This window comes from Triticum urartu, chromosome 6 (genome assembly GCF_003073215.2).
Source record: "Triticum urartu cultivar G1812 chromosome 6, Tu2.1, whole genome shotgun sequence".
NCBI lineage: Eukaryota > Viridiplantae > Streptophyta > Magnoliopsida > Poales > Poaceae > Triticum > Triticum urartu.
The window spans coordinates 74301480-74317607 of NC_053027.1; the positions used below are offsets into that span (position 1 = coordinate 74301480).

The window sequence follows — 16128 nt, forward strand, 5'->3', positions numbered from 1 at the left end:
GAGGCCCAACAACGTCTACAAGAAGAAGGTTGTGTAGTAGACATCAGGATTATATAATAAACTCATTTAGTTGATAGATCATTATTGGATTCTTTTTATTGTGACCAAGATCCATGAAATAGCTCTCTTTATACTATGTTATAACTAGCGGATACTTCCCATTCTTATGTCTTCTTTCCGTATTACGACTCATGTGCTTAGATAAAATACGACGTTTGAGTTTGGACATAGCCAATTGCTACTTACGGTGCTAGGTCTTTTCAAGCAATGGAAGGCAGACTTGAATGCCAATCAGACATGGCCAGAAGCTTAGATAATATCACTAGTTTCTCTTGTTTATCACTTAATAAATAGTCTTATTTATCCCAAGGAGCGAGGAGAGAAGATGACAGGTTGGGTAGAGAAAGGTGGGTCATTGTCCCAACGTAGTAGTATTTTTTTTTGTTTTCAGCTGATCTATATCAAAATAATAGAATAAATAAAGGCAAAGGATTTGGTTCAGTCGTCAAGTACAGATTTCCTTTACCCAGAGTTGGGAACTCTGAATAGTTGTTTGAATACCGACTGCCTTCCTCGCGCTTCAATTCCTCTTATCCAATCCAACTTCCCCTGGGAGCCAAGCATAAAAGCAAGTCCTCTAGTTATGGATGCAGTACTCACCTCACTAAACTTAGGAAGAACTAATTCAAGTAGAATTACAAATAGCGTGAAGTGGCTGGAAAAGGGATCGAGCCTAGCTCGAAAACAGCTGCTCCTTCCCTCTTTCTTGCTTGCTTCACTCGGTATTCAGTGAAAGATTAGGCTTGGTAATTACAGTTACCAATGGTAAGGATTGGCACGTGAACTTTCCTTTTTATCGAGCTCGAAAAAGCAATGGGTGGGTTGGCTGTGAAAGGAGAGTAGAGTGTTTTAGTTTAGTAAGAAAAGTACTGGGTGAGGCTCCTCACATCCATAACATATTATCTGTACTCTTTTTCAAGCATGCCTCTTTTTAATGACTCTCTTTTTCAACTTAATTGTGGCATTTCATTCTGTTATCGACTAATGGTTGACACTGGAGAAGCATTGAAGGCTCCGTCCATAGATTCCAAAGCCCTCTTTGCTATTATCAGAATATTCTGACTCCCTTGTTGTCTTATTGATCTGACCAACCACAATAACAACATTGCCATTCGGGTTTACGCGAGTCGGAGTATTAAATAAATGGAATATTCCAGCAGGAGCAACCGAACCATCTTCTCGTTGTCCTTCCATTCTTCTGACCAATAAAATAGCTCTTGGTCATAAGAATCCAGCCGGAGTTCGAAATCGGAGATAAGAATTGAATCGATTTCAGGCACTTCCCTCAAGCCGAAACTGGAACAGGAAACTTGTAACTTCTAGCCGAGAAGGATACGAGAGGTTTGTCTTGCTTTGTCTTATAGTGATTGTGTGCCAGGGGTCAGCGAAGAGACGGGACGCTATTGTCCCGGACTACTTGGACTAGTCTACTAGGACTCGGGGGAAGAGACTTGTTTGTGATAGGACGAGAGATCAAGTACAGTGTTCGGTTCAAACTAGGCAACCTCTTCGTTATAAGACCGAGAATAGTATATGCCCCTTCTCACCACTAGCTAGGGCCACCAGCATTAGGAAAGTAAGGAAGAGTCGTATGGCTAAGGAATTCAGGGCTAATAGAGCTCTTGGGAAGAAGTCAGTATCCATCTTTCTTTCATTGATATCACAATAACAAGCGAGGAAAGGACAGTCTTTCAAGAGAAGATAGGTCTGTTTTTCATTAAGGAATTGCGGCGAGTATTGCTTGTTTCCCATATCCGATAAACAACTAGCATTAACTACAAGGAGTAATCAACACTACTAGCAACCCACAGGTACTAATCCGAGGTTTTGGGACCAAGATCGAATACAAGAGATGAACTAGGGTTTGAGAGGAGATGGTGCTGGTGAAGATGTCGGTGGAGATTGACCCTCTCTCAATGAGAGGATCGATGGTGATGACGATGGCGACGATTTCCCCCTCCCGGAGGGAAGTTTCCCTGGCAGAACAGCTCCGCCGGAGCCCTAGATTGGTTCTACCCAGGTTCCGCCTTGAGACGGCGGTGCTTCATCCCGAAAGCTTCTTCTTGAGTTTTTTTTTCTCAGGGTAAAAGACTCCATATAGCTAAAGATAGGCACCGAAGGCCTGCCATGGGGCCCACAAGGTCGGGGGCGCGCCCTCCACCCGTGTGGCTGGCTGGTGCCCCCCTTTGGTACTTTCTTCGCCCAATGTTTTTTTATTTATTCCAAAAACGTGCTCCGTGAAGTTTCGGGACTTTTGGAGTTGTGCAGAATAGGTCTATAATATTTACTCCTTTTCCAGCCCAGAATTCCAGCTGCCGGCATTCTCCCTCTTCATGTAAACCTTGTAAAATAAGAGAGAATAGGCATAAGTATTGTGATATAATGTGTAATAACAGCCCATAATGCAATAAATATCAAAATAAAAGCATGATGCAAAATGGACATATCAGCTATGTAAACCATCTTTCCTAGTTAAACCATCTTTCTTAGTGATACATATATTTATTGTTTATAAGTATTGAAATTGTTATGTGCAAAAAATTGAAGACAATACAACTTAGGTGCAAAAAATATACTAGGATCAGGACCTACCGCCAGGCTTCATCGCGGTAGGTTTGCACACCCTACGACCATAGCCTCTGGCGGTAAGGGGCCTCCCCCCACGCGCCTGCCTCCCGTGACCAAAATTGCCACCCAAACAGCAGTAGGATTGCACACCCTACCGCTAGCCTTCATGGCGGTAGGCTTGCACACCCTAACGCCATAGCCTCCGGTGGTAAGGGGCCTCCCCCCACGCGCCTGCCTCCTGTGACCAAAAATACCACCCAAACAGCGGTAGGGTTGCACACCCTACCGCCACGCGTCATGGCGGTAGGGTAGCAAACCGCACCGCCATTCCCTCTGGCGGTAGGACAAAACAAATATATATGTTCCACCGGCCGCCCACCCCACCCCCTTATCCCCCACTCAGCCGCCCGAAGAACAACTTCTTCTTCCTCTCGCCCCCTCTCTCATCTCCTCCACCTCCCCCTCGGATCTTTGTCATTTCTTCACCAATTTTGCAGATCGATATGGCTTCGAAAAGAGAAAAGTAAGCTCCTCCGATCCCTCCAATCACTCCCCCTTTTGAACTAGATATAAAAAAATTGTAACTTAGGAACCCTAATTGATATGATGAACCTTGGTGATTGCATCTTGATATATTTTTTTTGACCACATGATGAACCCTAATTCATGTTCATGTTTAAAAAAAATCTTCATATGCTTATTGAAATAGTAAATCATATTTCCTAGGTTTAGACTTTTTAGAGGTGATGAACCTTTGTGTGATGCATCCATATGTTTAGGTACGAAACCGTGGAGCAAGCATCGCCCACTCCATCACCGCCCGCTCCTCCCACTCCTCTCCAGCACATCCCGTCACAGATGCCGCTCCCGTACGTGTACGAGGCCTTCCCCGAGCTGCTGCAGCCGATAGGATCTATCTCAGACGAGGTCCTAGAGGCGACGAGGGCAATGCGGTGGCACGAGAGGGCAGTGCGGATCCTCAACGATGTAAAGTGTTGGTCGCTGAGCATGAAGGAGTGGAAGAAAGTGAAGGTAGAGATGGAGGCAGATGCAAGTATCTCCCGTGTCCGCCGGGAAGGGTGCATTGAAAATGCCAAGAAGTACGCCGACTGGGAGCTGCACAATTTGGGCCAGAGAATCTACTTCGAGAGCAATGCGGAGGAGAGAGCCAGGATGCCGCCCCCAAGTGCATCGGCGTTCGAGATCATCAACTGGGGAAGGGCTGAGGCGAAAACTCCAGCGGGCAAGTCAAGGTGGGAGTGCTTGAACGGTCGGATGCCGACCAGCGTTCCGCCTCCGCCTGAACCAGTGGATCCACTACCATTTCTGTCTCCACGGCCAGGGACATACGAGGAGCTCCGAAGATGTCTGCCCGCTCTCTAAACTTGTCTAAAGATCTTCCTATTAGTTTGTCTTGTGCCTTTCAATTATGTTCTCAATGAATAATGAAACTATGTGCCTCTTGTAATGCCTTGTGCCTTTCAATTATATTCTCAATGAATATGAAACTATGTTCTCAATTGTTCTTGTCAATATGAGTATTCTTCCATGTGAAAAAATAGCACAGTTTCTTCAACAACAACAACTTCAAAATACAAACTGTGCAAAAAATGCAGTATGATGGGACCCTACTGCCAGCATCCCTGGCGATAGGTCTGTACACCCTACCGCCGTTATCTCCGGTGGTAGGTTGTCTGCCAGGTCAGCTCCTAGCCGTTTGTGTGAAGGCCTCTGTCGTTTCCCTACCGTCAAAGGTCCTGGCGGTAGGCTATGCAAGCCTACCGTCATAGGGTGCAGCGATAGCAAAAGGGTCAAATGTCATATATTTTTCAAACAAGGGCCAGATCCCGAATTTAGACCACAAAAGAGTCAAATCACGAAATTTAGCCACCATTGTCAGATCTGATTGTATGAACTCCTTCTTGATCCCGACCACTGCGAGGTCCACCGCCGTCGTCTCGTGCTCCATTTGCAAGATCCAGTGCTTCAGTGATGCCATTCTTTATGTTGTAAAATTCATGTATTTACTTGTACCACGGGGTTTGGAGTGTTCATTTTTGTTACACCGCTTGCTGATGCTGTTAATTTGTGCAAGCAATCAATTTTGTTTTGTTGTACATGGTTTCCTCTGAAGTCTTTTCTTCTCTGTCCAATAAATTTCTGCGCTAGAATTTTTTTCTTTCTAGCGTATTATGTTAGTGAGATTTTCTCTTTTGTACGTACATCTTTAGTGGAACCTGTACAACATGTTCTTGATGGATAAAATATATTTTTCCAGGCAGAGAGAACAATACTTTCGACGTTGGTGTTGTGCACTATTGAACAAACAATAATGTAGTATATCAAAAGTGGAGATAGACATTTGACTTTTATAACATATATTTTGTTTTCATGCACTGTAAGAATCGCTATTTATGTACCGAATATAGGGATCCCACTGCACAGTTTTGAAAAGCAAATAGTTCCACACTTACCTTTTAGTTGGTAGTGTACCAAATAGTTCCACACTTACCTTCAACAACTAACCAATCCCTGCCATGTTTGTCGGAGGGGGAAGGAAAGAGGGGGGAGGGAAGGAAGTGGGAATCCTAATCCACACTTACCTTTCCCTTCTCCCCTTTCCTTCTCCTCCTTAGGCCGGCCCATACGGGGGGCGCACCAGCCCCATATATTTGCCAGGGGTGTCTGGAACCCCTTCCGGTGACCCGATAAGTACCTGGAACCCCCAAAACACTTTCGGTGTTCGAATACCATCTTCCTATATATCAATCTTTACCTATCGACCATTTCAAGACCCCTCGTCATGTCCGTGATCTCATCCGGGACTCTGAACAACAACACTCGGTCACCAAATCACATAACTCATATAATACTATATCGTCATCGAACATTAAGCGTGTGGACCTACGGGTTCGAGAACTATGTAGACATGACCGAGACACCTCTCCGGTCAATAACCAATAGCGGAACCTGGATGCACATATTGGCTCCTACATATTTTACGAATATCTTTATCGGTCGAACAGTTATGACAACATACGTAATTCCCTTTGTCCATCGGTATGTTACTTGCCCGAGATTCGATCGTCGGTATCTTCATACCTAGTTCAATCTCATTACTAGCAAGTCTCTTTACTCATTACGTAATACATCACCTCGTGACTAACTCCTTAGTCGTTTGCTTGCAAGCTTATGATGTGTATTACTGAGAGGGCCCAAAGATACCTCTCCGATACTCTGAGTGACAAATCATAATCTCGATCTATGCCAACTCAACAAACACCTTCGGAGATACCTGTAGAGATCTTTATAATCACCCAGTTACATTGTGACGTTTGATAGCACACAAGGCATTCCTCCGGTATCCGGGAGTTGCATAATCTCATAGTCAAAGGAATATGTATTTGACATGAAGAAAACAATAGCAATAAAACTGAATGATCATTATGCTAAGCTAATGGATGAGTCTTGTACATCACATCATTCTCCTAATGATGTGATCCCGTTATCAAATAACAACACATGTCCATGGTTAGGAAACCTTAACCATCTTTGATCAACGAGCTAGTCTAGTAGAGGATTACTAGGGACACGGTGTTTGTTTATGTATTCACACATGTATTTAGGTTTCCGATTAATATAATTCTAGCATGAATAATAAACCTTTATCATGAATAAGGAAATATAAAATAACAACTTTATTACTGCCTCTAGGGCATATTTCCTTCAATTTGAAGGTAACTTAATATAATAATTACCTTAGCAATGTTTAGTGAGAAGCACATGCTGCTACATTGAATTCTAGTCGTGTGTGCCCACCGGAGACACACATCTGCTAATGTTTGTGCATTTTAAGATTTTAAGCAAAACCGTTGGTCTTTTGTCTTACAGTTTGTATCAACAAAACTGTTTAATGTGCACTTAAGTGTTGATGAACATAATAATTGAAAAATACCTAATTGTTTCAAAGGGGGCAGATGTGTCCGGCAGCAGGTTTGTATAGATGTAGTATGCACCATTTTATATTTATCTATCTAATCGCGAATTTATTTCGGGTTGCTCTGGTATTTGAAAGGGAATATAATTTAAAAATGTTTGTAGTGTTGCCAAAAAATAAACGTTGCTGGTCTCTTCTTAAGATTTTAGGATTTGAATTACAGTGTTCTGGGAGATTTCTTTTCCTATTTTTTCGTGTACGTGTGTTCTTTATTAAATTAATTGCTAAATTCAAACACAACAACTTACTGTAAATGTTCTTTAAATTTAATTAAATGACACATATATTTACACATAATACAACTAGCAGCCTTCACATTTCGACCACACGCTACCAGGTTGCGTTACTAGCGACGTTCCTTTCACGTACACGCTGCTAGAAGTTTCTGGCTGGTATGCATGCATGATGCATCTTACTAGCTGCGTTCGATCAACTCGGACGTTGCTAGTTTCCTATTACCAGCGACGCTTCCATCTGCCATGAGCGCTGCTGGTATTTGTCCGAAGTTAGTTCTCGCCTGCGCTCTTCAGCACACGTCGTTAATAAAAAATAAATCCTGTGAGGGTTCCTGTACTAGTGATGTGTGTCAATTAGTTTTGATTCATACAACGTTCCGCTTGACGCAACCACTACCTCCTCTCCAAGAAAGAACGTAGGGTTTCTCCTCCTACTGGCGGTCCGTCTCTTCTTCGGTCACCGTAGGGCCATGGAGGCGTTGTTGACCCCAGCCCTTGCCAGCGGGAGGGATCTTGCTCTGTTTTTAGGTATTTTTAGGAGGAGGGTGGTGATGGCTCCCTGAGGATGAAATAAGGTTCTCTCCGTCTGACTCCGTTTCGGTGATGCATCTGACATCGTCTGAGGGCGTGTGGAGGTGTGTCTCTGTGGATCTCACGAGATTCGGTCGGTGCTGGTCTTTGGTGGATCCACTGGATCGAGTCTTTGTTCGTCTTCATTCGTGACTTCGTGTGTCTAGAAATTGGATCCTATCGATCTATCATTGTTGAGGAAATCGTTAACTGGTAACTGCTCGGTTGGCTGGCGAGTAGGGAATTAATAGGCTAATCGACAAGTTAATCGGCCATTTAATCAATTAATCGGACGATTTATCAGTTTATCGGCTACTCGGTGACCCTATGAGTAGGGATTAATCAGCAAGTTAACTGGTTAATCAGATGAATTCTTGAACAGGGCGATCTATACTTATCTTCATCGGTGACGACTGTTGTTCTAGTGTAGCTGGTCATGTGTGGGCTAGCACGATGACTTTCTGACTAATTACTACAACAAGTTTGGCTCGGCTGATGTGAGGGAGGGGTGATGATGACGGCGCGCCTTCGGCTCGCTCCAATGTTTGCAGTCGTCGCCTAGGTGGTCTACGGACATGGATATAATTTTTATTATTTCTGTGTTCTTTATACTACCGTGGCATGATGAATAGACAACATTTTTATCGTAAGAAAAGATTGACATGTTATCTTCAATACTACAAAATTTCACATGCATTTGATTGTGCACATGAAAAAAAGGATTCTTCACATGAAGTTGGAGTAGTTGAATTTCTTTTCTATAAAATCTAGTACAAATCAATGTCAAGGATAAATTCTTATGCATTGCAATCCTACGAATCAAACAACACACACAGGGACATAAAGTTCCTGCTCACGAGCTCATATGCGCCCATGTGAACAGTTAAATCCAAAAAACAGTAAACAAAATCAGAAAAAACTACAAAATTAGGGGACAAGCATTAGCGAATTTTTAATATGCATGCAAATTTTCATGAAGAAACAACAATCCAAAAATGCTTTCGTAAAAAGACAAAATGATACTCCAAAAAGTCTGTCGCTTGGATCATTAATTTTGTTTCTTATGGAAGCATTTTGGAATGTTGTTTCTCCATGAAATTTGCACCCATGTTCAGAATTCGTCGTCGTTTTGTTCCTGAAAAATATTCAGAATTTTAGATTTCTTTCACTATTGTTTTTGGTTTTACTGTTTACGAGGGTGCATATAAGCTCGCGAGCAGAACGATTCTTTCACACACAGGAACAGTTATGATAAATCATTTGCAAAAAAAACAATTATGATAAATGATATCAACTATGTCAATAGAAAATTACTACTCCCTGCTATCATTATTCTGGATCGGAGTGAGTACCAACTATTTTCCAAAACTTTTCATATATTTTTTACGCTACGCTCTCATACCACACGGAGGTTACGAAAAGGAGACAAAGAAACCAGGTTAGAAGATACGTTTCCAGTGTACACGCTCTAACTTTTATAAAAGGAAAAAGAAAAGACAACTAAAAAAAATACTTAGGCCTCTTTTAGTTTGGAGAAATTTCATAGGAATTTTAGAAGATAGGATTCTTATAGTTTTTTTTATTTAGAGCCCTTTGGTTCATAGGAATATATTTCTATTTCTACATAGGATTAGTTCCTATTCCTACATAGGATTGATTCTTATCCTTCATATTTCATAGGAAAATAAAGATGAGCCTAGACTCAATGGAAGAATTCTTTTGATGTCAACCAAATGACATCTCGTTTCTTATTCCTATTCATAGAATTTGAGATACATGTCATCTCATTTCGTATAAAATTTCTATTCCTACAATAATCTTATTCTATGAAAAAAAAGACCTTAGAAGGAGTGCACGCACACGCACACACGCTCTTCCTTTGTCACCACACTTTTGTCACTTGGTCCTGGGACCCGGCACCCAGCTGCACGGCCGCAACTTTGATGGTCAATCCTCGGTCAGCACCGCACCGCACCGCACCCGAAAAATAGCGCATGGGCTCCACGCCGCTCGCCTGACACCTCAAAAGCATCCCGTTATACGCATACACAGTCACCGTCGACTCACCACGCTCTCCTCATTTGCTTTGCTTCGCTTTGCTTTGCCTGTTCTCCTGCTTAAAACCAATATCTCCCTCCGTCCAAACCCCAGATTCTGGCCAGTACAACCACCAAGATGCCCTGATTAACTAGTTTAATCGCCTCACCTCTCGCTGCGAGCCAGAGCCGCAGCAAACAAACGAGCAAAAGCGAACAAAAGCTCAGGAAAGCAATTAAAAACTGAGCACCAGCAGCAGCGGCAGCAGAAGCAGAGCAGCAACGCGGTGCAGCATCCCAGTGCAGCGCAGTGCAGTGACCATGCTGCCACCGATGCAAATGCTAGTAGTAGTACTAGAGGTTAGTGGCGTAGTGGGGAATATCTGTAGCCTTTCCCCCAAATCTTTTCCTCCCTCAGGCCTCTGCCCAAACAGTGCAAAACTGTCCTCGATTTGCAATTTTTTGCATGCAGGTGATAGGAATCTTTCTACCATGTTTACAGTAAGTAACCAAGAAACCACCATCATGACAGTGAAAGCGCCTAACAAACCATGCTGCTCCGATTCCCTTTGCTTGCGCTCCCAGCCCAAGCTCCAAGCTCCAACCTCCAAGCGTGTGAGGCGTGACTGCCGCCGTATCTCATATCGATAGAGCCATAGCCCGTCCATCCATCAGCAACTTTTGAGGTTTCCAGAGGCGACCGATCATGCCGCCGCTTTGCTAGATGAGATCAAGCAGCACCCCGTCTCTTCTCCAACCCCACGCCCAAATCACAATCTTCCTTTCCCCCTCTCGCATTACTTGGAAAGGCTAATCTTTTCCGTTTTGCTTTGATCCGTCCGTCTGCTCTGCTCTGCTCGCTGCCAGCTTTGGCAAAGCCCGCCCCATTATTGCCCTCTGCCGCCCTCGCCTACTCGCACCTCGCCTGGGGTACTTCTTGCTCGCTCGCCGTCAATGCCCGCACTTGGCTCGCCATCACTGGGAATCTCCCGTCGCGGTCGAGCGTAGGTGGGATTCGCCAGGGCTTCATTTATTGTTCCCCCAAAAGATTCCAGCTCCAGCTCGTGGGTGGAGCTCCGGTAGCTCGGGGATTTGAGAGCGTTCTTCTCGAGTTCTTGGGGCCTCTGCTACCTGCGGCTCCCCTCTCTTTCCGGTGAGGGTTTCAGCTCCGAGCTTCGATTTCAGTGTGTTCTTGGAGGTTCCCGACTAGATCCCCTCTTGTATTGGCTCGCCGGATTGGTTCATCCAAGATCTGAGCTCGGAGCAAGCGAGGAGCCCAAGATTTCATCTGGAGCTGCTGCTGTTGGGGTCATCTGCTGTCTGTCCATGGGTTCTCGGGCTCGGTCCGGCCGTGGAGGAGCGGCGGCGCTCTTCGTGGCGGCGGTGATGGTGGTCTCCTGGTCGGCGGCGGGGGTGGGCGCGATAGGGGCCAACTGGGGCACGCAGGCGAGCCACCCGCTGCCGCCGGACACGGTGGTCAAGATGCTCAAGGACAACGGCTTCCAGAAGGTGAAGCTGTTCGACGCCGAGGACGGCACCATGAGCGCCCTCAGGAAGAGCGGCCTGGAGGTCATGGTCGGCATCCCCAACGAGCTGCTCGCCATCATGGCCAGCAGCATGAAGGCAGCCGACAAGTGGGTCGAGAAGAACGTCTCTAACTACCTCAACAAAGGCTGCAACGTCAGGTATCCTATTAATTACTGTACTTTGTTGACTCTCATTTGTTGCCATGCTTGATTAATTGATTGATTTGTACTTGATGCTATCTATGCTAGCTGGAGTGTGGTCTCATTTGATTCTACTGTAGTTCGGAAGATGAACTGTCATGAGTCTAGAGTTAGTGAGGGACAAAGGCGACATTTTTCGCGGTACCTTCGATCTGTCTGTCTTGGCTGGTGGCCAACAAGTGTAGCTCTTGTTTGGCTCAATGCTCGACTTGGAGACCTGCTTCATTTGCGCCCGGTTCATATGGATGGACAGCGACAAATCTAGAATTAGCAGGGAAATGAGAAACCTCTGCATTACCTTCAATCTGTCTCCATCGGAGACCCACTTCTCGGCGCTTTCCATGGTGCTTCTGGTTTGCGCCCTGCTTGGTTGCATTGGTTACATGTATTCCATGGGAACAGAAAAGTTACCAAGCAGGGCACTTTCTGTTTTCATTAAGCATCACATTCACATGACTGATGGTGGTATCAGTTTGAAGATTTTACTTTGCTCATCAATTCATACTGTTTCTATAAATTACACGGCAGCAAGAAGTTCACCATGTCCAATGGTTCCAGCCGGTTCGCACCACTGGATTCTCGTCATCACTTTTCTGAATTCAAGGCTCTTCTTGACATTGTAAAGTCCCCTTTTACAAGGCATGCCTATCTGTTAGGTTAAATCTTCTCTCCTATTTAAAAAAGACGCAAGGTTCTGTCGTCCGCTCCTCCTTCCTCCAACCTTACGTACGTTCTCCCCTCCTCTTCCCATTTGGAATTTTTGCCCCCATCTCTAGTTTTTTCAACTGGTTTTTCCTGAAAACCGCTTCACCTGCCCCACCTCTTATTCACTTACCAAACAAAATTATGTCTTTTTGGTAATCCAGTAAGTGATTTCCAAATAGTAAGTGTTAACTAAATAAAAACTTTTTTTACACAATAACATAATATGGACAGGCAAATCGCGGGCTAACGTACTAGATACTTTATACCCTGTTGCAATGCATGCATAGTTCAAAAAAGCGCCAGGCGTTAATTGTGCGTTTTGCCACCGCCTTGCGCTTTTCTGATATGCGCAGATTAAACGCAGTTATGCACTAGGCGTTTTGCTACCACCTAGAGCCTAGGCGCGTCTTTTTTAACTATGAATGCACGTTTCTAGTTGAATTTGAAGGTTAGGCCATCTACAAGTCTGTCTATGGTATAAAAGGCCTTTATATGGTTGTAGGCCATTTTGTATTAAAAGTATCTGTCTCTCACAAAAACTGTACCAGGAACATCTAGTAAAAAGCATTTTTAGCCTTTATTGAAAGCTGGCCTGTGAGCCTTTTAACAAGCTAAAAGTTGCAAATTATTTAGCAAGCAGAAACCAGTCAACTCTTCTTCTTTGTGCTGCTACAAATGACAGTTCTTGGGAGTTCCCTTGATCCATTATGTGTATAGGAACAATGTATTACATTTAGATGCTTATTTGTTAATGTATAAATAGGAGTATATTAGCGTAAACAGCAAGTTATGAAACCATGCACAACAGTGTAAAGGACCATCTACGGTTCTAACATGTGGGTTGACCATTCGTTAACCGTTTACATTTATTTGGAACAGTGCTCACAGCGTGCATTACGAGGTTCATGTTTTAAATGAGATGTTCACACCCAACCACTTATGAGTTGTGCGTACCATTTCCAAACGGAACTGAACGATCAAGTTGAGCAGTAGCATTCATTTGCTTCCCTTCGAAGCTCCTAGCTGGAAGAAGAGGGGACCTTGCACCGTGGAGGAAATGCATCCTTTTTTGTCCAGTCCTCTTTATTTCTGTTGATTCTTTGAGGGTGATAGAATAGTTGCCCTCTTCCCTCTCCCTTGAGTTATACCTCCTGTATACAATTTACCTCATACCTACTCTGTCTTGCAATGACTATGTTTATACTCATTTCACTACCTGTTGGACCGTGTGGTCCTGGTGGACATGCATTTCTCTTATGTGTCATAATTTCAAAGATTTTTTAAACTGAAACTTGAAGGCTTCAACCTTTTTAGCACATTCTGAAAATCTATCAGCACTACCAAGCATTTTGCAAACATTTAACATCTTTCTGTTCTTTCTATGACGTGTTCAATTTATGTAGCTGTTTTGCACATATTTTTTATTAAACTATGTTAAATACCTAACCCATAGTAACACTCAATTTCTTGAACTCAGATTATTATTCAACCTGGAAATCCATGAATTTCATTGGTGGTTTTGCAGTGGTTTGGGAGAATATGCACATTTCCAGCTTTTGATATACTTCCTTTCGCAGTTTTCATGTCTCTAGCTTGTCTGAACTACTTTTTGGCATGAGGCAAACTGTCGACTTTGATTTGTAAATACAACCTTGTAATTTAACCTAGTAATACAGAGTTAAACCACATGTGTTTTGCTTTCTAGCTCCATCCCTCCATCTTATATCACTGTACTGGTAGCATTTATTTTGATGAAACAGCTCTACGCTAGTACATGCACTGTCCCTGATAAATTTCATGCAGCATTCTTTTTAAGTTGCAACTCCAATGTCTGCTACCTGCTTGGTGATCTAGTAAGCTAGACTATGTGATAACACTTCATCTGAACTACTGATAAGCAGATGATGAAATGAAATGGTCTTTACTGCTTCCACAATATGTTGTAAGCAAAATGCATGTTCAGCAAGATCAGTTTGGGCTCCATGTTCTCATGTCCCATATTCGATCTCATTCTTCCAGCAATGCCTTCTTGATGTTGATCCACCATTTGCATATATCATTGCCACATCTTGATTTGCTCTGTTATTTTGCTAGGTATGTTGCGGTTGGTAACGAGCCTTTCCTGTCGACATACAATGGAAGCTTTCTGCTAACTACCTTTCCTGCCCTCAAGAACATACAAAGTGCACTTGTGAAGGCTGGTTTGGGCAATCAAATCAAAGTAACTGTTCCTCAAAATGCTGATGTCTATGATACAGCAACTGGCAAGCCTTCTGACGGGGATTTTCGCACAGATATTCATGACCGGATACTCGAAATTGTAAAATTTCTGAGCGACACTGGTGGTGTTTTCACTGTCAACATCTACCCTTTCATCAGCCTCTACATTGATCCAAACTTCCCTGCTGAGTACGCCTTCTTTGACGGGCGCTCACAGCCCGTTGTTGATGGCTCTGCAACATACACAAACATGTTTGATGCAAACCACGACACGCTCATCTGGGCTCTGAAGAAGAATGGATATGGGAATCTGCCTATCGTTATTGGGGAGATAGGCTGGCCAACTGACGGTGACATGAACGCAAATGCTCAGCTCGCCCAGCGCTTCAACCAAGGCTTCATGACACATATCGCCACTGGGCAAGGGACCCCGATGAGGCCTGGACCGATCGACGCTTACTTATTCAGTCTAATTGATGAGGATGATAAGAGCATACAGCCAGGGAATTTCGAGCGCCACTGGGGGATCTACACGTACGATGGCATACCAAAGTATCAGCTGAACTTCGGTGTGCCGAATTCACAGATTAAAAGAGCAAGCGGCGTGAAGTACCTCGACAAGAAATGGTGTGTGCTGAAGCCCACTGTCAGCCTCGACGACCCAAAGCTTCCAGACACGGTGAGCTACGCGTGCGCCAGGGCGGACTGCACCAGCCTTGGCTACAGGACTTCCTGCGGGATGCTGGACACCCGGAGCAACATCTCGTACGCCTACAACAGCTTCTACCAGAAGAACGACCAAGACGACGTGGCCTGCGGCTTCTCGGGCTACGCGACGACCACCGGCCAGGACCCCAGCACCGGGACATGCAGGTTCGGGATCATGATCGAGGTCGACTCGGCCTACTCGTGGAAGCCGCGGCGGGTCCGAAGCAACTACCTCCTGGTGCTTCTCCTTGCACTTGTTCACCTCTGCGTGTCATCCTCATAGGTGTTTTTTCTTTTTCTTTGCGGAAGATGGCCCGGCCATGACAGCATCAACAGCCTGGCAGCTTAGAGGGGTATTTGATGCCTGCTGTCAGTGTTCATCCATGTAGGAACCTTTTTCGATCGTTTTCTTCTTCTAATTTCGGTGGATGCGGACGTCGCAGCCGCATCGTTGAATTCTTGTTAGCGTAGCTTTGATCTTCCGGTACCATTGTGATTGGGATGGTGATGCACTGGACCATTTATACCCAGGAATGTGACTGAGGGCATAGCTATCAAACCTGCAAATGTGGTGAGTCCAGATCAGTCTTTCTCTTCCAGTTTATGCATTATGGTCTCTAGACTTAGATGGAACACATTGGTAACTACCTATGCACCATAGACCATCACAGTAGCCATAGCCATACTAGCAGTAGGCTTTGGGGGAGCCTGTAGACATCTGCCAATCTGAGTCGATTTACTGAAAACTTGAGACCAATTGCCTGTAGACACCTGCACTTGGGAGCAGTCATTTCGGATCATGGATCTAGTGCCAGACAACCGTCTGCTTGAATCCATGTTGCAGTTATGGTTTTTGTTTTTCAGTGGTTGTTATCGGTGTCAAGCTGCCAGCTATGTCGGCATCATCGTTGTCGTCGTCCCCATCATCGTCTTCTTAAATTTTGTACTAGCTCTGGACAGCAATGAAGAGGCAATGTGGATGGCTTATCTCCCAAGAATTGACAACCTTATTTCCCTCACCATCCGTATATAACAACTTAACGAAGTAACCACCATGATAAAGATGCACTTGGATTGCATTCCAAACCAAACAATTGAACTAAAACCCTGTGGTGTCAGCTCATCCAAGCACAACACAGGCTTCTATACTTTTGGTTTAATATAAAATAAAATAAAAACATAGGTGTTTTTTTTGGAAAGCCATGGGGCCAATTAATCACATAGCCTTTATGTACAATCGCCCACTGAGTGACACCAATAATTGGTTGGCAGGCATGAGCTAAAAACAAGAATGAGTCCTT

The 16128-nt window shown here is 44.2% G+C and overlaps 1 protein-coding gene across 1 annotated transcript; it reads left to right on the plus strand.

Annotated features, from left to right (window-relative positions):
* The first annotated feature begins 9901 nt into the window (after positions 1-9901).
* On the plus strand, positions 9902-15438 carry LOC125513455 (glucan endo-1,3-beta-glucosidase 6-like). The gene is made up of 2 exons (XM_048678572.1): positions 9902-11152; positions 13994-15438. Exons 1-2 carry the CDS (start codon positions 10794-10796, stop codon positions 15108-15110), a joined length of 1476 nt encoding a protein of 491 aa, XP_048534529.1. The 5' UTR covers positions 9902-10793; the 3' UTR covers positions 15111-15438.
* The last annotated feature ends 690 nt before the right edge of the window (positions 15439-16128 follow it).